This window comes from Mustela lutreola, chromosome 7, assembly GCF_030435805.1.
Source record: "Mustela lutreola isolate mMusLut2 chromosome 7, mMusLut2.pri, whole genome shotgun sequence".
Lineage (NCBI taxonomy): Eukaryota > Metazoa > Chordata > Mammalia > Carnivora > Mustelidae > Mustela > Mustela lutreola.
In genome coordinates this window covers 140,147,985-140,168,980 of record NC_081296.1, presented here as the reverse complement: position 1 = coordinate 140,168,980, position 20,996 = coordinate 140,147,985, and the positions used below count along the sequence as shown (strand labels likewise).

The 20,996-nt window shown below is 50.0% G+C and overlaps 1 protein-coding gene across 8 annotated transcripts in view; it reads right to left on the bottom strand.

The window, feature by feature from the left end:
- Positions 1-20,996, bottom strand: part of DPF3 (double PHD fingers 3) — a 298,094-nt gene that overhangs the window by 68,004 nt on the left and 209,094 nt on the right. For all 8 annotated transcript variants that reach the window (XR_009355845.1, XR_009355844.1, XM_059182919.1 and 5 more), the window contains exon 7: positions 14,191-14,328. Coding sequence is in view for 6 of the 8 variants with exons in the window: in XM_059182919.1 (XP_059038902.1) it covers positions 14,191-14,328 (138 nt within the window). In the remaining 2 variants the exon portion in view is untranslated. The remainder of the gene's footprint in view (positions 1-14,190; positions 14,329-20,996) is intronic.

Here is a 20,996-nt window from a genome sequence, read left to right as displayed (position 1 = left end):
CTTAGAAAAGGATGGCAGAGATGTGAGCAGACAGCCCAGTGACACCCCTGGGACATCCTCCTAGTGGGGACAAAGCACTGTGTTTGTTTTCCCTGTGGTAGAGTTATCTGTCACTCCGAATATCATTCATGACACGGCTTATTTCCCAAGTCCTCAGAGAGAAGTGCTGGTCCACGTCCGGATGGATTGGTCAGTCCTCTGGCCTAGTGTCAGGTCTAGCTCCCTCCCACAGCAAACAAGAGTGGGTGGCTGAGGGCCCTGGGTTGCTGGAATAATAACCCCACACACCCCTACTATGGGAGGGGAAACACCATCTTGTACGCAAACATGTAAGAAAGCATAAGACTACAATTCACTGTCCTTGAGAAGGGGACGCCAGCTTGCTCCTACCCATGTAGCCTCCCTCCTGTTAACAGTTTCTTGAGAAGAAAAAGAAGCAGACATTTATTACACTATAAAACCATGACGGATCTTCCACTGGAGGTTTTACGTACGTTGTTTCACTGATTCTCACAAAAACATGGTAAAGCGGGTATTATTTGAAGATGACGTAACCAAAACCCAAAGAGATTATGGTCTTGACTTCACCCCTGGGTCGTCTATGTCCCCAGAGACTCTGTCTCCTGGAAAGTCCAGAGGCAAACACTCCCTGGCCACACCTTGCATATAAAACATTTCATAAATCTCTTTAGATTCAACTTGATTCACCCAATACGTCATTTTGGAAGCCCAAAGGGATAAAAATGATTGAGATTGGCCTCATAAAAGCAGAAATTCCCTTTGAACTTAAATTCCATGTCCCTACCACAGTAATCCATACAGGGCGATCCTGTTTATTGTCCCATTCTCTGTGAAAACACTTCTCCAGAGAATTCCAGAGGCTCTGGAAGGAATTTTTTTTTAAGTAAGGCTTACACCACAGCTCTACTGGCCTATAGCCTGACCCAGCCATGAGCAATTTCCTGGTACTGGGTATGAGATCATTATAAAAAGGATTTTACTATAAATAGGAAGCTCACACAGACCTTGCAAGAGGGATTTAAATAGAGATTCTGCTTCTGCTTATGGGAAATTGAGTCCCACTTCATGGAATAAGACAACGGGAGGGCAAAGACCTGAGTGGTTTCTCGATGGCAGCGTCCATAATGATGGATTTGGCGTTCTGTTGATTAATGTTCATGGGCTGAGATCATGTAAGAGATACAAGGAAGCTGCCAAGAAAATAAAGTGAGCCTTGAGGCTTTAGGAATTTACCTGGGGGAACTAACTCTACAAAGCTCAAGAGGGGAGGGATGGAAATCAAGAACAAAGTTCATGAAGAAACACTCACACGCACGCACACATATATAAATCAGTAGGAGGTGGGAGGGAGCCTTCCAATCAAACCAAGAGAAAGGAAAAGCCAAGCCCCAAAGAGTCCCACCACCACACTCAGTTAAGGGTGAGCAGTCCTTCTGGAAAGGTATTTATAGTCCACTTTGATAGGGCCACATGTCTCTGGCTAATGAGGCCCCAAATCTTCCTTAAAACTACCACCCAGACAAGGTTGTCTTTCCCATCTCTGGGTCCCATCTCTGCGGCGGCCTGCCTGCCACTCCAGAAATGGGAGGCGTGGCCGGGACAGCCTGGCCACCAGCAACAGCCCCCCATCCAGTCCTGCCAAGACAGAAGCTGCATCCCCCAAGGGTCCTAGGGAAATCGGAAGCAAGCCAGAAGTTTCGCGCCGCCCTCCCAACCCCACAGCCCATCCACAAAAGCATGACTTCACATTCTGAGCAGACGCTCAGACCGCCTGCCAGGGCCTGGTGCGCACAAGCACGCTGCCGTGCTCCATGCCTACCGCCCAGCCCTGCCACCCAGCCCTGCCGCCCATCAGCTCTCCCTTCCGGGCCTGCGAGTTGGGGTGTGTAGCCCTTGGGGGACCAGGGGGGCAGTGAGAAGAGCCCTCCAGGAGGAGCCTTGCTTCTCCACGCCCTCCTCACTGGCTGCCCCCCCCCCCACCCTCCCTGGCTGACAGTTCCCATCCCTCCACAGGGCTGACCTGTTTCCATGGCAACCGGAATCCTGGGCTCGGCAGCCTCTGGTCTTGCCACCTGTTATTACTTCATCTCTCAAGTGTAAAGCATCCTAGCCAGGGCCACTTGGCTGTGCAGAGCGCGTCTTCAGAGGACGGAGGAAAGAAAAGGGCCGAGGAAAGAGGGAACGCAGAGAGGCAGCCCCAGGCTGGCCACCCAGGACACGCACACGGGCCGGGCCCGGCCAGAAGAGGAAGGGGAGGCGAGGAGGGAGGGTGGATGCCAACGTGCCTTCCCTGCAGAATCAGCGAGCAGGCCTCAGCTGGAGGCCACCACCACATCCCGCTACCTTGTACCCAGCCTTTAATGAGGGCTGTGGGAGGGGCGGGCGGCGGGCGGGCGCCGGGGCAGCTGCACACAGCTCTGCGTGGGCCCACACCGAGCAGGGCAAGGAGAGGGTTAAAGGAGCAAGATAAAGACTGTGGGGAAGGCTGGACCAGAGGGCAAACAGAGCCTCAAAGCCTGGATAAATGGCCTTAATTCTCATGCTCTTGCTCACCCTACTCCTTACGTGTTTACTCATATAAATTATCCCCAAGGCCTGACACCTTTCTTCACTGCTTCCCCAGAACTGATGAAAAAATAAATCCTACAGATCCAAGGAATAAAAACGTTGGGATTCTGTTCAGGCCCGTTCTTTCCCGGCCACTAATTCAGGCCCCACCCCAGGGCTCCAGAAGGAAGACAAACGAAGCTGACCTCCCCCCATGCGGGAAGGCAAGGGGACCGCGGAGCCCGGCAGGGAAACGGACACCAGAGGCCACTCCCCACCCGCCCGCTGGGCTGCCAGAGTCCTCCCCGGCAGAGAACTCGCTCTCCCTCACCGGCCGCTGTGCCACCTAGCGCTGGGGACAAAGCGAACGTAGGTGAGGTTGAGAGGGGCTGCCAAGGCAGAGTGATGCCAGGCCCTGAGGTCCATCGCCCCGGTGGAAAGGAAGGCCAAGGGCTGATTCAGTGGCTTCAAGTTTACGGATGGGCCTAAATTCGCCACAGTCCGTGGTGTTCAGGACGACATGAGAAAGAAAGGGCTGAAGTGGCAGAGAGTCCTGCAGAAAAGCTGGGAGCCGAGCCAGTCGGACAAAGACACAGGAGGAGGAGCGGGCTTCTCTGAAGAGGCCTCGGGCCCCAGGGTGGCGTGCCTGCCTGGCTGGAGGCAGAAGAATATGCTAGGGGACACTGTAAGGTCCCTTTCTGGCCTTTGATTCGATGATTCTAATGGGGCGAAGGAAGAATCAGAAAAGTGACGTCTTCCAAACCCAGAGGGACCTCAGCCTCTCATCACTGTGTCACATGCGTGGCTGTGTCTCTCTCCCTGTCTGCCGCCAGCTCCCTGAGGGCAGGAGCAGTGTCCTTAATGGCAGAATCCCCAGCACCCGGCACCGGGGCCGACGCCATGCTGGCCAGCAAACACTTCAGGAAAGGCTGGACAATCTTCACAGAGGCGCTTTGGACAAAGCAAACATTGAGGCAAAGGGAAGTCAAAGACTAGGAGTCGAGTGGGTGTCCAGTGTCCCCCGAGGACCAAGTGACCATTCTAAGGCACTGATGGCATCAGTCCTGTTCATCACAGGGACAGAAAGAGGGAGCAGCAGAAGCACCATCGGAGAGAAGAAAGCTGTGGTGGAGAAAGCCAGTGCGCCTTCCCTGCCTCAGGAATCCTCTCCCTGAGACATTTCTTGGAAAACCAGGATGGAGGGAGTTAAGAATTCCCAGACAGGGTTGGCTTCGGAGCCCCTTGAACCCCATGCTCGAGGGCCTCTCACCAGGAACCCCACAGAGCTGGAGAGAGAACAGCCTGTCTTACTATATGTCTGAGGGGCTGCAGAATCTTCAGACAAGTTTAAAGGTGGTGCCAGCCACCCCACTCACCCTTGTATCTACTTCTTTTTTTCCATTTTTGTGGAGTCCAAACCTCACACCATTAGACACACACCTTGAGAACACTGACTCCTAAACGCTGTGCCGTGACAACAGAAGACACGTCTGCTCACATCGATGTCTCTACTCGGTTAGAGCTGCGAGTTGCCGGGAGTTTGGACAGCACATCCCCGATTCTGGGCCGAGGTGGGCACATGACCCATCAGCCATGTCCTTTGTGCTCCAGCCCCCCCGCTGGCAACTTTGGGATTGTCACCGAGGCTTCAGAGAAGAGAGGAAAAAAAACAAGCAGAGCTGATGACTTTTTGCAGGGCTGATTAGGGAAAGCACGAGAAGATATTTCAATTTTCCAGTGGAAGGTCATGTGGGTCAGTTCATGCCCTGGCGTAGCAACTTGTTATTGCCACCAAATGAGTTAGGGGAAAGGAGCAGCGTTTAATCTGAGAGTAACTATGTCAACGGGGCTCTGAATGAAGTGGAGTCATTCCCCTTAGAGAATTGCAGGACATCTCCGCGTTTTAGAGCACGATAAGCCTCATCCGTATAAGTTGTCAGGATATTAATACTGTGATATTAGAATTCAGCAAGCCTCGCCTCTCTCCACCCCTCCTCACCACCACCTCCAGGGGACTCGGCCATGTCAACCCCAGCAGCCCCACAATGGTGAGCATTTTCTAGGTCCTTCGGACTGAAAAAGCAGTCCTCGAGAAAATGAAAAGGATATGACTAGTGTCAGGTCTGAGGATTAGGACAGAGTCAAGAGACCACAGAGCAGAAGGGCAGCCCAGCCCAGGAATGAGGGCCCAGATGGGGGACACACCCAGAAAGCAAGCCAGGAAGCCGCTGCTGAGAGCCACAGACACGTCATTTGCCATCCTAGGACAGAACTTTAGGAAAAGAGTGAAAACCAAGTCTATCCCCTAGTTCTCACAGTGCAACCTTGTTCCTGGTGAGTCATCTTAATTCGGTGAATCCACAAGAAAAAAGAAAAAAAATTGAACATCAGTCTCCAAAAACTGGATTTCTCTAAGGCAGTGGTTCACCTGGGAACTTGTTAAAAATGCAAATTCTAGGTCCCTCCGCAGACCTACCAAGTCCAAACTCCTGTAGGAGGACCGAGCAGTCTCTGTGCTAAGGGACAGGTGATTCTGATGGGCTCAAGCTTAAGAATCACTGCTCTATGACCACACGCATGTCCCATACGTGTTCTGTTCATGCTGTGCTTTAATATGAATTGACTTATTGAATCTTCACGTAGCCCCGTGAGATAGACGCATCAATGTTCTGATTTTACATAGATGACTCTCATGGCACAAAGAAGCAAGGCAGTCTTGGGTCACGTGTCAGCAAGTAGCTACGCTGGCTCCCAGGCCCACCAGCTACTACCCTGCCCTGGCCTCAGAAGCCACACACCTGAGGAAAGTCAAGTCAGGGTGGATGGCAGGCCTCAGGGCTTCTCAAATGTGAGTGCTGTGCAAACAAACCAGGTAGGCTTCTCACTAAAATTCAGATTAGGATTCATTGGTCTGGCTTAGAGCCGAAGACTCCACATTTCGTATAAGCTCCCCCACTGGGTAGCCAACCGTGAAGGTTTGCCTGGCACTGGGGGGTTCCCAGGGCACAGGACTTTCAGTCTGTAACTGGGAATGTCCTGGGCAAACCTGGAGGAGTTGGCCATCTGGGTCCGAGCGGATGTTGAAGCTGCTGATCTCACTTTGAGAAGAAATAACACAGACCCGCAAGGTGAAAAGTTTGGATCGTATTTAAATGCATTATAAGTTCTGAAAGTGGAGTATAGCATAATCTATTTTATGTTTTAAAAAAGACCTGTGGCACCTGGGGCGCGGGGGCTTGGTCAGTTGAGCTTCTGACTCTTGCTCACGATCTCACGGTTGTGAGTTCAAGCCCTACATTGGGCTCTGGGCTGGGTGTGGAGACTACTTAAAAAATATACCTTTAAATAAATATACCTTTAAATAAAAATAAATAAAAAGACCGCTTTGGCCAATCCATGGAGTAAAAACAGGCTAAAAGACCAATAAAGAAGTTGCAGGGATTCCAGGCAGGATCTGGTGGAAGCCAGGAGATGAAGATAGGAAGACGGCCTTGGAGTCTATTTTGGAGAGGAAGCTGATACAGGTAGTGAAGGAAAATAAAGCCAAGGATGAATCCTAGGTTTCACTTTGGGCACAGCATTATTGTTTGTAAAGAACAAGGTCAGAAAGAGAAATATACGAGAGCAAAGACAGGAAAGACTATGAGAGACACAAATGGAAGACGCAGAAAAATTACTGAACTACGCGATGTACGTTTTTTTTTTTTTTCTGGAGTGAGATTCATTTACAAATTAAAATCTTGGGCAGAATTTGTAATGGGGGGCGTTTCACATAAACCACAAACAGCTAAAGTTAGTTTTGAAGATTAAACATGCTTACCATGGACTAGATTGCATCTTCCCCAAACCCTACCCCTCCGGGTGATGGTATTAGGAGGTGATTAGGTTTAGATGAGGTCATGAGGACGGAAGGAATAGTGCCCTTATATGAAAAGACACCAGAGAGCTCACTTCTCTCTATCATCCCGTATCAAGGAAAAGCCATGCGAAGACACGGCAAGAAGGTGGCCATCTTCAACCCAAGAGGAGAGCCCTCACTGAACACAGACACAGCAGCACTTTCATATTGGACTTCCAGTCTTCAAGATTGTAAGAAATAAATTACTATTGTTTAAGGCATTTAGTCTCTGGTATTCTGCTAGGCAATCCAAGAGAAGTGTCCATTAATACATTTGTTTCTCTTGAAAAGCCACTGTGCGCTATGATGCACTCCACAGTTGGCCTACAGGTGAAAATTAAGAGATACCACTAGGACAAAGATTCCATCTTTAAGATTAGGAGTCATCACTTAAGGCTCCAATGTCCTGACTTAACTGAATGGTGTCCAACTCAAGTACATTCACATCTCAGCTTCCCATCCTGCTAACCATGTAACTTGGGGCAAGCAATGCCACCTTTCCAAGCCTCAGTCCCAGCACATGCTTCATGGGCTGTGAACTTTATACGAGACAATATGTGCAGAGTGCCCAGCACCTAGTAAAGCTTCTGCCCTTTCTTCTCCTCTTTCTTCTCTTATGTGAAATAATTTTATTTCTGATAAAGGCAGGGGGTGGGGGGAATCAAAGGCCTAAAGACACTTCCCAAGAAGTGACACATGATGGGAGAATTCACATTCATGCTTCACGTCTATACTTCACGTCTATACACACATCGCACGTGTGCCTTGGTGTCCTCTAGGGGACACAGCACCCACCTTCCTTATGGGGCTGCTGCGAAGAGGGAATGAGAGGAATGTGGCCTGCCTAGCGCAGTGTCTGTCTGACACATTCAAGGAATGTCAGGAAGTATTACTGTCATGGTCGTTACTCAGAACGTGAAACGCTTCAGTCCAGAATCTTCTAGGTAATTGGGCCAAAATGTGAGAGAAATCAAAGAGGATCCTGGGAAGGTAAGGGGAATGGGGAAATGGGATAATAAATATGGGGATGCTTCAATGGTTCGCCTCAGCCCCACACTTTCTCCTGCTGGGTTTCCTGCATCCATCTTACTTCCCCAATTAAACCAGAAATTGTCCTAGGGTTAAGACCATGTGCTATGTTTTTTTTTGTTTTTTTAAAGATTTTATTTATTTATTTGACAGAGAGAAATCACAAGTAGGCAGAGAGGCAGGCAGAGAGAGAGAGAGGAGGAAGCAGGCTCCCTGCCGAGCAGAGAGCCCGATGCGGAACTCGATCCCGGGACCCCGAGATCATGACCTGAGCCGAAGGCAGCGGCTTAACCCACTGAGCCACCCAGGTGCCCTGCTATGTTTTTTTAAAGGCCCAATTATACCTAGTCCCTCCCACACGTGGCCACAGGTACAGTAAGTGCTCAGTAAATACCCATGTTTCGCCTGTGTGGGACTGCCATCCTCCATCTATGGTTTCACAAAAGATGCGCCACAGCTGGGCCGGGCTCTGGTAGTTACGCCTGATGCCAGCGAGACCCCCCCATAGGCATCACACAGCCACAGCCGAGCCCTGATTCAGATTAGCCATCTGTGGTCATAGACATGCTCTGTTGGTCCGAACGGCACAGAGACGGGATATCAGCATTCGCAGTGGGCAGGCAAGGTGCCAAACGCCCACATCGTCTCACTGAAGACCAGCACAACCTCAGGAGGTCAGTATGGTTACTCTCTCCATCTTATAGATGACGCAACAAAGGAGCAAAGAAGTGCGAGTGACTGACCGACCCACCATCACACAGGCACAAGATGGTAGCGTGGCAAGGACGGAATTCAGACTCTGGCCTGGCCAATTCCATGGCCATTCTCCCAGCCAAAAGCCCTGAAAAAATAACTCCAACTCTATCCTCAAGGCCAGAGGGAGCCTTCAGGTTGCTCTTTGCTTGCTTCATAATCTATAACTCTTTAGTTAAATAATAATTCACCTGAAGAACACCTGTGGTTAGATTCCAAATTCATTCTCCAGGAAGTGAGAAGCAGCTCGCTTCTCCAGACAGAGCCCTGTGTCTGAATTTTCTTCTCTCTCCCCTGGAACAAAGCCTGAATTTCCTGAGTCAAGGTTGGTAAGTGGTGGATTGTGTGTGCTTTATGGTTTCTCAGGCACCTTCAGAGTGATCCAAAATCCTTAAGCTTGTTGTCAAAGGCAATTTTCACTCTCCCTCCTAAAGCTCTCTTGGTTGCCCCCGGGCCATATGCTAGAGGACAGAGATGTCAGGAGACTAATGTCTGTTAGATCTTTCCCATCAGTGTAGCAATGACATCATATGCTTCTTTTAGGTAATTTGCACATTATCAGACTAATTTTCAGATTATCTAATCAGCCGACATTACCCTTAATCAACTCAGCTCTCCTCTTCCAGTCCTGCGGAGTACAATATGCCCTCCAAAGGCGTGCTAGTGTGGGGCCTTCTCTTCTCTTGGTAGATACCGAAAGTCTACCTATGTGCCAGGCACACCATCACTGGGCAGAAGACAAGACACCTCTCAGGACCCAGGACAACCCAACTTCCATTCCAGGGACCTGAGACACAGGCTTGACATAAATTTTATAGATCCATGTTTTTAAAATCACTTCCCTCTTAGGAGCTCCAAGTATGTTATACAGGACATTTTCTACTCGTTTACACTATCAGGTAAAAGAGATACGCCATGGGACAATTAATACTATATCAAACAACTTTCTTTATAAATCATTTGTCCTTGCCTTCTAGTAATTGCTACTGTGGCTCTCCTTTGCACACAGGATGCCAGCTACACAGCCTGGCATAGAAGATGCTTCCAATGGCGGCTCCTGCTCACTTTCCCACCATTCTTCCAATGCTACCATCAGACCCAACTACAATCCCTTGTCTGGGGCATTGTGCTATTTCATACCTCCCTGCCTTTGCCCCTACCTGGGAAGCCCTCTCCCTCCTGGGAAGTTCCTCTTGAATCTTCCAGAGCTAACCTGAATGTCCCCTCCTGAGTGAAGTCTTCGCAAATCCCCAATGCAGTGGTTCTCAAGCTTCTGTGTGCCCCAGAGTGCCCAGTAAAATACTGGGCACCCCCACCCTCAGAGTCTCTGTTTCAGGTCTAGTGGAATCAAGAATCTGCATTTCCAACAAGTTCCCTGGGGATTCTGACGTCACACTGGGAGCATGGCTGCCCTAAGGGGTACAAAGTGTACCGTGCCCTTGAGCCCTTGGCCCTTCACTATTCTAGACACACTCCATTATGCACTCCTTCTCAAGACAGAGATTAAGAGAGTATCTAGTACAGAGATATGAAGCCAGTGGATGGATGGATGGATAGATGGATGGACAGACGGATGCATGTATTAGACTGAATTTATTTACACAGCTTTTCCATTGGTACAGGACCTCATCAGTGCTCACACCCACCCCACCCCCAGAAAACTACCTTGAAATCATCACTTTGGTAGATTCCCATTGTGTGTGGAAGATAAAAGGAAGTTCAAGAAGAGTTGTGGCACGGTAAGCATGCGTCAAAGAGTTCAGAATTCTGATCCAGTTCTCTCTGCTACACTGGTCCCCCAGGACTGTATACCAAAGTGGCATTTCAGAAGTCACAAGAGGATGGTTCTGAGTGGGCCGCCTAGGTAGCTCAGTCGGTTAATCAGCGTCTGACTCTTGATTTCGGCTCAGGTCCTAATCTCAAGATCACGCAATTGAGCCCCACGCTGGGCTCTGTGCTCAGGGGGAAGTCTGCTGGAGATTCTCTCCCTCTTCTTGTCCCTCACCTGCTGTCCCTCCCCCTGCTCATTCACGGACTCTCTCTTTCTCTCTCTCTCTAAAATAAATAAATAGGAGCATCTGCATGGCTCAGTTGGTTAAGTGTCTGCCTTAGGCTCAAGTCAGGATCCCAGGGTCCCGGGATCAAGCCCCATGGGCTCCCTGATCAGCCGGGAGTCTGCTTCTCCTTCCCTCTGCCCCTCCCCCATTCGTGCTTGCTTGCTCTCTCTCTCTCAAATAAATAAAATCTTTTACAAATAAATAAATCATTAGCGAGAGAGAGAGAATGCTTCTGAGTGGCATCACACAGAGTCCTAACTTGCCCCAGTCCCCCCTCCATACACACGTAGACTACGTAGTCTATGTACGTGTACTGGTACACACACACACACACACAGACACACACGCAGAGTGATTTCATTTGTACAACGCAAACACAGGTGCTCAGAGAACTGCAAGAAGGAAGAAGAATCTGACCTCACACAGGGAGAGAGGGGAAGGGTGACGGCTTAGGTAGGGAAGACCCCATCAGAAAAGTACTGTCCCCGCCAAAGTGAAGGTCGGAGCTCCAAGCATCCCAGCGCTGCCTAGAGTGGAGGCAGAGAGTCAAGGGCATGAAGGTAAGGGGACAAACCTACAGAAGGGACAAGAAGGGTGTCCTCAGGAGACAATGCGCAGCGAGGAGAGAACATGGGTGGGAGGGGCCATGGCTTGCTGAGCCCGAGGCCTGGGGCCGCCTGGGGCGGCCTGGGGCGGCCTGGCGCTGGGCGGGGAGGGAGGTCAGAGCTGGCTCCTGCAGTCCGCTCTGCCTGAAAGCAGCAGCAGGCACAGGCATGAGCTTCGGCTTGGCTGGAGGCACAGTCGGGGGGTGCGGCCAGGGACGGCAGGCAGACCAAAGTCAGAAGGTCTCTCCTGCTGCAGGTGGTGCGAGCACAGATGCCCGAGCCGCGGAAAACTCCTGAGTCGGTAGGGCTGCTTCTCCCGGCGGCCTGCGTGGGCTCACCAGCAGCTGGGCTACCCTACGGCTCTGCTAAAGAGGGAAAAGTCAGCATTCCCACATTGTCGGCGTCCAGAACTTTTCCTGGGGGAAACTGCAGATCAGCCTCTTGGATGAAGCTCTCCTGCCTCCCTCCCCCAGCCCAGAAGCCTTGCCAAGGAAGGATCACAAAGCTGGGACCTTCGAGGCTGCAGAGCTGTCACGTTCAATTCACCACACGGCTCCAGTGGCATTTAGGGGCAGGATGGATGGAAGCCCACCCCCACCCCAAACAGTGGGAGCAGCTAATGACTGGGTATTAATGATGCCAGCAATTAGCGCTCACGATAAAATGGTTGGAGGGCCGCTCACCAGGGGAATGTGGGAGGGAACAGAGCAGACATTCGGAGCAGCAGACAGATGGGTGGCGTGCACGGTGCAGAGAACCTGGGAAGAGCTTCTGTCTCTTAGATTTGTTCAGAGAAATTGGGCCAGAGGGAAGGAATGGCTTCTGTGGCCCCGGGGGCCTTCCTGCCACACCCTCCTTGCTAGCAAAATTGGAGTTAATCACAGAGTTCTCAGAGGCCTTGTGAGCAGATGTTGTTAAAAAGATGTTTGTGAAGGTTCTGGAACTTTCCTCGTGTAAGGAGGCCCCAGATGAACCCAGGGACAGCTATTGCTTTTTATGCAGCTCAAACCCCTGGGGTAGTCCGATGCGGCTTTTTGAAGAATTCAGTTTGTCACCAGCAGGTGAGAGGGGAGAGGGAGAGGACTCGCTGCCTGACTCAGGACGCATCTCCATCCAGGAGGAAGACACACCATTTCCTGACTAAGCAAGGCCATCTGGCCTCACGGTAAAGACATGAGGAGACAGAAGATGCTGAGTCACGAGCGTCCCCAAGGAGATCCTGGTAGACGGAGGGAAATAGGCCAGCGCACACCCCAGAAGTCAAAAGCCAGCGGGTGTGGGTGCAGGTGTGGGGGAGCCAGCGGGGATGTCTGAGGAAGAGATTTCCTTGATCCGCTTCAGGCTCGCAGCGTACCTGCGGGACCACGAGGAACCTTCCTCTGCTGTGGCCATCGCGGTGCACACACACACAAAAGAGACACAGACAAAAGAGAAACATTCCAGATCCTACTGCATGAGTAAAGCACAACACAGGGACCAAATGGCTTGACATTTGAGAAGAGATGTAAAGAAGATAAGCCAGCACTGGGGGGACTGGGAAATAATACCGGGTTAACAGATACTTCAGAGAGAGCAACCGTGGCTAATAAATACTTTCCAGATAGCAACCCAAAGCAAAAGAGATCATTCTCGGCCTCCTTTGCCAGAAGAGACAATAGGTACGCCTAGGCCACTTAGATAAGAGAAGGGATAAGAGGAGAAACAGAGGGACGCAAATGCCAGCTGCCCCGTACATCTTCCTTTCTGAAAGGCTCAACCACGGGAACCTCTCCCCAGGGAGGAGAGAGAGAGATCGAGAGAGAGAGAGAGAGAGAGAGATTGAGAGAGAGAGAGCTCAGCACGACTCAGAAGCTGGCACGGGGAGGTGGGCCAGACGCCCCTGTCCTGCTTCCCAGCTTCTGTCCAGTTGATAAGAGCAGGCAAGGAAATCAGGGTCTGTCACATGAAAGGCTTGAACCCTGTGAGTGAGTAGGAATTAAAGAAGGTATGTGGGCTGAACTGGGTCCCCCCAAAAATGTGTATGTTGAAGCCCCAACCCCAGGCCTCAGGACGTGACTCTTCTGGAAGAGGGCCTTTAAAGAGGTGATTGGGTTATGGTGGGTATCCTTCTAAGTCACTGGTATCCTTCCAAGAGGAGACCTGGGCACACAGAGAGACAGCAGGGGTGCATGATCACAGACGGACCACCGTGCGAAGAGGCAGAGAGAGGGCGGACGCCTACCACTCCGCGACAGAGGCCTCTGAGGGGACCGCCCCCAATGACACACTGGTCTGGGTCTTGCAGCCTCCAGAAGAACAAGAAAAGAAATCTCTGGTCTTTAAGCCGCCCAGTCTGTGGTATTTTGTTATGGCAGCCTGAGCACGCTAATTCAGAAGGCGACGTCACAAGGAGAAAGGAGAGTGGGGTTAGGCAACACTGACACTAATCCCAAGAAAGGTCTTGGCCAGAGTATGGTAATTATTTCAAAGATCCAATGAGTAGCCGATGGACATCCGTTGACTCAGCTGATAGACTAAAATGCGCAGAAGCTCCCCCCAGACCCTAGAGTCTGATCGCTTTCATTACACCGCTTCGTTCGCCTGAAGAATACCTACCACAAAATCTTGTGAACAAAATAAAAAAAATAGAGGGCATGTCCACAGTTATTCTTCACCTAATGATCTTAAAATGACCCACACCTCGAAACAAGCTCTTTAGACTCCATCATGCCACCCCATTTTGAGTTTTTGACAAGTGCACTCATCACACTTGCTGAGGGAATGTTCGAGTGAAAAGCATGGAGGCTCAAGGGCCGTATTTCTAGGGCAGGAGAGCCCTGAACCAAAACTGTGACCCCCTGTAACAGCCAAGGCGACAGATCCAGAATATTCTACAGCTCTTGGTGGCCAACGCAACATTTGAAATGTCCATCTGAATTGACATGCCAAAAGGCTATGCCCAAGTCAGGTCAGCCCCTGTGAATGGAACTTCTAGAGCTGAGGGAAGGAGAGAAACAGGTCTGGCATTGGACAACAGCCAGATAACTGGCTTCCCCTCTGCTTAACACTCACCTCCCTTCCTCTGGGAACAGAACTGGGGTCACCATCTGGCCCAGCTCACTCTAAGCCTGGGGCTCAGAGGACCCACGGGGAAGCTGGGGTTACATTAAAAGAGCCAAGTCACCACAGGACATTGAAACCAACCCACGGGGGCCACCAAAGATGCCAGAGGTGAAAAGAACACTCTCTCGCGCTGCCCACCCACTTCATCACTGCCCCAACCCAACGACTGGAAACTCACGTCTGTGGTTCTCATTTCTGTGGTTAGGCGGGGACCGGGTCTCCTGGTCCTGAGCTTCATCCCCCTCCTCACTGGCCAGGTGAGTGTGAGCGTAGTGGTAGCTAAGTCCTGGCCGGTTCTTGTAGCGCTTGCCACAGACTAGACAGGGAAAGAGAAGAGGGAAAAAGCAAAGATGAGCAACCTCTGCAGTCACAGCCGCATCTCCCAGGAAGTGACTCTCATCCGTCTGCCCCAGAGCTGCGCTTCCCTTGCGGGGAAGTGTCTCCCACTCTTGGGCAGAGCCAACACCCCAGCACGGGCCCTGGATTAGAAAAACCAGAAAAGTAAAGGATGGAAGTTGAACTCTGTAAGAGCTCCTTTCCTGTCCCTGGGCAAGTCACTTACCCTCTCTGGGCCTCAGTTTCTGCAGAGGGAAAATGGGAATAATGACAGTATTTAACTCATAGCGTTGCTGGGTTGAGTTCATCTCTGTGCAGAACACTTGTAACAGTGTGTGGCACATGGTAAGGGTGATGATGATTACAACTTTGAGGGCAAAGGGCACTGGCAGTCCATCCAGTCCAACATCCGATGGCAGAGGTGAGCCAAGTGAGGCCCAGCAAGCCTAAGTGATTTGCCTGGGAACACACAGCTACTTGAGGCAGAGTCACTAGAACTCAGGTCTCCCGGATCCCTATGAAGTGCTCCTTCCCCACCACATGGTGGTTAACTCTGTATAAAGTACAAAAGCTGATACAGAGAATATTTTTGATGTATCACATGGTGATCCGTGCTAGAAAAACACATCCCTCTTCTGCCATGAAAACCATGAAGCCAAGCCATCACTGGTAGATGTGGCAACCAAAAGCTTGTGCCCTTGGTGCCCCAGGAAGCCTCTGGTACCGAAAAATCTAGGAATGTGTCCTCACGAACACGACCTCTTGCGTGGACAGTATGAAACAAGGACACCCAGCCGCATAAATACGGCTTGGTTGGGGCACAGAAGAAGAAAGGGGCAGTTCCATTGGTTGGCTGCCCAGTACCTCAGAAGCAGAAGCCCAGCTACATGGCTGAAGACCAGACCACCCCCACTGTCAATGAAGTTGGATTTAGTGCTTCACAATTTAGAACGATACGTGTGGCTAATTATTATTCTTTACCAAATTTAAGTATTTCCTCTTATCCCTGTGTTGAGTTTTATTACAGGAAAATCTGATCAGCCTTTCAGTATCTACTAGTGTATGACTCTCCTTCCGTTTGTTGGTATGGTGAATTATGTTGATTTCCTAATGTTTCTTCTTCTTGGGCCATTCCTATATTCCTAGAATGCTCTCTGTTGGGCGAAAGTACATTATCCACTTCATAAACTGCTGCATTCTGTTTTCCAATCTTGTGTTCTGGATCTATACTCAGATCTGAGATGGAGCTAGAATTTTTGACCTATCTTCTACCACATTTCGATTTTATGGTTATATCGACTTCCAAAAATGAATTGAGGCAAATTGCTGTGTGAAACTGGACAAGATATGTAGCCTCTCTGTGCCTTTTTTCGTATCTGGAAATGATGATAGTACTACTTACCTTGAAGGGTTGTAGATAATATTTGTATCTCACTCAGTACCCTGCACATAACAGATGCTGATTAATGTTGAAGAGGGGCGAGGGGCCAGGGTGAGGGGCTTCAGCTTAGCCTGAAGTGCCAAGTGCTAAGTTTTGGGCCCTCCTGAAAGAGGGACTTTGACCCTGGCCTCAAACAGTGGAATTTAACAATTGGTTGGACTTTCTTAATAAGGTCAGAGTCTGAAATTCAAGTTGGTGACCCAGTGGCTCTAAGTTCAAGTCCTACAATTGGTTACTTACATTCTCTTCCTCTTTCCCTCTCTCTCTCTCTCTAGTAAATATATCAAAAAAATAAAACGGCACTCCACATCTCAATTCCATTTGACTGGGGAAATGGGACCTAAAGAGGCCCCCAAGGCACACTCTGGGCCTGTTTGTGGCTTCTTCTATTTAACCTCTGCAACGATCTGAGGTCAGTAAACAGCAAATCGTGGGGTCATCGGCTATAAATCCACTTAGTAACAAAGCGTAAATGTTGATTAAGAATCAGGACCGTCGGGGCGCCTGGGTGGCTCAGTGGGTTAAAGCCTCTGCCTTTGGCTCAGGTCATGATCTCAGGGTCCTAGGATCAAGCCCCACATCAGGCTCTCTGCTTCTTTCTCCTCTCTCTCTGCCTGCTTCTCTGCCTACTTGTGATCTCTGTCTGTTAAATAAATAAAATCTTAAAAAAAAAAAAAAAGAAGAAAAGAATCAGGACCATCATCAGGGTGCCTGGGTGACTCAGTGGATTGAGCCTCTGCCTTCAGCTCAGGTCATGATCTCAGGGTCCTGGGATTGAGTCCCGCATCTGGCTCTCTGCTCTACGGGGAGCCTGGTTCTCCCCCTCTCTGTCTGCCTGCCTCTCTGACTACTTGTGATCTCTCTGTCAAATAAATAAATAAAATCTTAAAAAAAAAAAAAAAAGAAATGGCTGAGAATTGCTTTTAAAAAAAGAATCAGGACAGTCATCTCAGTATTTCCATAAGGACGCCTCCGCTGACTCCGGAAACCAGTCTGCAGACCTCCCTACTACCAACTCCACAGCATTCCATTTGCGCCATTTTGTCATGTCAATTGCCACCATCTTCCTTAATCACAGAATTCCAGGGTCTTAAAAGTCATGTGGTCTCACTCATCACATTGTTTTATTCCCACTAATGCTCGATGCCTGGGACAATTCCACGGATCAGGGAATCCCGATCCACCCAAACAGGCGTTTCTTCTTTGATGTCCTTAAATCCTAGTTACATCTGTACCAGAGGACTTCTCTTAAGGACAGTTTCGTGCCAGTTTCGGCTTAATAACAACTCCATATCTTCTGTTGCCATGCACATATAATGGCCTCAGAACACATCCATTGACCAACTGATGAATGAACACAGAAATACTTTGTGGGAAAGCCAGGAGATGGCGGGGGTGGGGAGAGGGAAGCATGTAGAATCTGATCCATCTATCCACATTAATCTCATAGTAATAGGTCTTTAAACCTACAAAACCAAACCCAAGCAAAAAGCTTCCCACATCTCCTTCCCCAACACCATAGAGAGTAATTATTTTTTAAAGCAAATCCTTTTGCTAGAAAAGAGATTCCTGAAGAGTGGTCCCCAGACCAGCACCATCAGCGTCACCTGCGAAGAGCTTAGAGATACATGTTCTTGGGCTCCTGCTCACATCTATCGAATCGGAAGCTCCGGGGATGGGGTCAGAAATCTCTGTTTTAACAAGCCCTCCAGGTGATTCCCCTGCACACTACAGTCTAAGAACCGCTCTGCTAGAAGAATGAATAGATTTGGGCTTGACTCTGCTCACCTTGGTGCACCTGCACTTTGGGATGGTGGAAGTGGCCGGTGGGGACAGTGAGACTCATGCTCGGTCATTAGAGGAAACAGAAGCAGACAGTACAGGGAGGTCATGGAAACCAGACCTCTTACCCATCACCCCCCTACACAGAACTACAGAGCTCTCCTGATGGAGCTGCCTTTTTTTACCACCTGTTTGTCCCATCTTATTCCTTCATCATCAGGTCTTCAAGAAAACATGTATTTAACACCTCATATGTGCCCAGCCCCGTGACGTGACGGAGCAAAGGAGCAAGGAAGCCGGGCAAGACTTTGTCCGGAAAATGAGGAGCCAGGGAAGAATTGTAGCCTGAGGACCGACTTATTCAGATTTACATTTTAGAAATCCTATTTAAGATTATAGCGCAGCAGACGGATTTGAAGGTGGCAAGAGGCTATTTTAGTTTTCTATGTGTGAACAATGAGGATTTCAGGATGGGAGAGGGGTTAAAGAGAAGGAGTCTGGTGGCAAGGGGTGGGTACAAGCAGCGAGGAAGAACCGAGAATGACAGTAACTTGGTTTTCCTGGCCATGCCCCATCCAGCCCCAGCTTAGCTCTCTAGCCTCGCCTGACACCACATTCTACCACCTTCTCTGCCCTTCTGCCCCATTGTCTTTCTACTCTATAAACATCTTTTTTTCTACCACAGAGCCTTTGCACAAGCTCTTCCCATGGCCCACAATGGTCCCCAGCCCTAGTATGCCTAATTAACACTTCATCATTCTTCAGGTGTCAATTCAAATGTCCTTCTCCAGGGAAGTCTCTCCAATCAAAATTAGGACTCCAGTTTGTTACCTTCCTAGGACAAATCATGGATCACTATGTGTGCCCCCCACCAGCAGCAAGCATGGCAGCCCCTGCGTCTTTGCACACTGCTGCATCCCCAGTGACCAGCACGGGGAAGCGCACAGCCAGCACGCAAGGTCAGTTAAGGGAAACAACAAAAACACTACAGAGCAAGAGGCCTAAGGATGAGGAGGAAAACCAGATTCAAAGAAGAAAGAGAATGAGTTCAGTCTGGGGTTGCCCTGCACACTCTGAGCTTAGGAAAGAGACGCGGATGTGGGAGGTTGAAAGGGCGGCAGGGGGGGTTAGGAGATGATGGAGAGAGAGGAAAAATGTGGACAGAGGACAGAACTCAGAAAACACCAGTATCTTACGAATGGAGATCAAGAGTATACTTAACACGATAAGCACCGCATAAAATATATAGAATCGTTGAATCACCACATTGTACACCTGAAACTAGTATTAAAGGTAGTAAATTATACTGGGATGTAAATTATACTGGAATTTTTCAAAAAAAAAAATTTTTTTAAAGAGGTAGGATTTCCAGATGACAGGACCAAGGACACAAACCGTCACGGCCATGGCGAACAGCTATTGACTGTGTACCAAGTGTGAGACCTGTTCTCTTGTGTCCAGTCAATTTGCTCACGGCAACCCAAGTCCCCATTTTACAGGAGAGAAGCCGGTAGAGTCAGGAGAATGCCAGATGCCTGAGAAGGGTCAAGATAAACAGAGACTAGAAAGAGATCCGTGGAGGTGACAGGAGGCCACCTTCATGAGAAGGGAATCCACGACCTCCAGGAGGACAAGATAAGACTTCAGAGGCCTAGGGTGCTCCCGGAAACGAGGAAGTGGTGACAGGGCTGACAGACCACTCCTGCCACCAGTGAGGCTGGGTGGCGGATGGGAATGGCGGTCGGGGAGGCTGAGTGGGCCTCGTTCTTTAAAAGGGCACACCCTGGAGCAGGCTCACAGGCTAACAGGAAGGAGGCGGGAGGGAGTTTAAAAGACAGGGTTAGGAGGAATTGGAGATAATACAGCAAGATGTCTGACCCCAAAATAAAGCTTCTAACCCAAGTACCAGGCCTTTGAATGACTTCCTCTCAGGGACAAAAGATTTCTAAGATTTATCTTGGTGGAATTGTACCTGGATCAGACTGCTACGTTTTGATGGAAAGAAATGCCTTAGAAATCCTACTTTGACTGGATTGGAAGCAAAGGAAAACCCAGTGCTATTTAATGATACCTCCCTGCCACACCGAACACAGACTGACCAGCTTCACGGGCATGAGACCCGTGCCTTCAGACCGGGTCCATGCTCAGAAGGGCCCCATGCTTGGCCTAAGGCTTTGCTGTCACCATCTTGAAATTCTGAACACATATTGAATAAAAGGTCCCTCATCGTCATTTTGCACTGGGCCCCATAAATTGTGTATCTGGTCTTGGAAACCTGCTGGGGCTGGGGTCAGAGATCGGGGAATAAGTTACTCAAAACAAAGAACCTGACAGCACCGACAGGCAGGTGCTGCCTCATGGAACACAGACCCCAAGCAGCCCTGAGCTGGGAGTAAAACGCTCCCTGCAGTAACCTTGAAAATCTGGCCCAGGCATGCCTGTGCCACCCTTCAGAGAGGCAGCTTCTGGCTGGTGAGTAACGGGGTAGGCTGGGTCTGAGCTGCTGGGACTCAAAGCCCTGTCACGTCTGCTACCGACCACCTGTGTGATCTGGGCTGAGTTGCTAAACCTCTCTGTGCCTCCGCATCCTCTGGAGACAACAGGGATGATCACCACAGCACATCTGCCTCACTTCGTCTGAGGCGCCTCTCTGTGAAACACATTTAAAACAATGCCTAGGGGCGTCTGGGTGGTTCAGTTGGTTAAGTGGCTGCCTTCAGCTCAGGTCATGATCCCAGGATTCTGGGATCGAGCCCCGCATCAGGTTCCCTGCTCAGCAGGGTGCCCGCTTCTCTCCCTCCACTGCTCTGCTTACTTGTGCTCTCTCTCTATCTCTCTGTCAAATAAATATATAAATCTTTTTTAAAAATAAATTTTAAAAAAATGAAACAGTGCCTGGCTGGTCGGGAGGGGCAGCCATTGTCCGCTATTATCAGCTTCACGGCCATCAAAGCAAAGGGAATAAACCCAAAAGGGGAGGGGGTAGCTAGCCATCTCTCCTCTGCAGATGGGGGTGAGGGAGTCGCCAGAAAAAGAGGGTGGGGAAAGTACACTGAAAATAAAGTCTTAGAACCATCTGCTCTCCCTTTATCACGTCAGCAGCCTCACTCTGGAATTCTCCGCCGTGCAGAATCCCACCGAGCCCCAGGACTGCTGAAGCGTTCAGAGACGGCTGCGCCCCATCTTCCTACCGCAGTCTCTGTCCCCTCCCCGGAGCCCGCTCCTTTGTGTCCTGGCCCTCTGAAGCCATCACCCCAGGGACCGGGTCAAGCCCGGTCCAGGCACAGCCCGAGGCCCTTCTTTTCACCTTGGCAAGCGTGCACCTGGATTTGTGTTCCTGGCACGGCGCTCGGAGGGGACCGGCTGTGACAGTAAGGAAGGTCCAGCTTGCCTTCCTCTCTCTCCTTCCCCTGGGGCGCATCCAT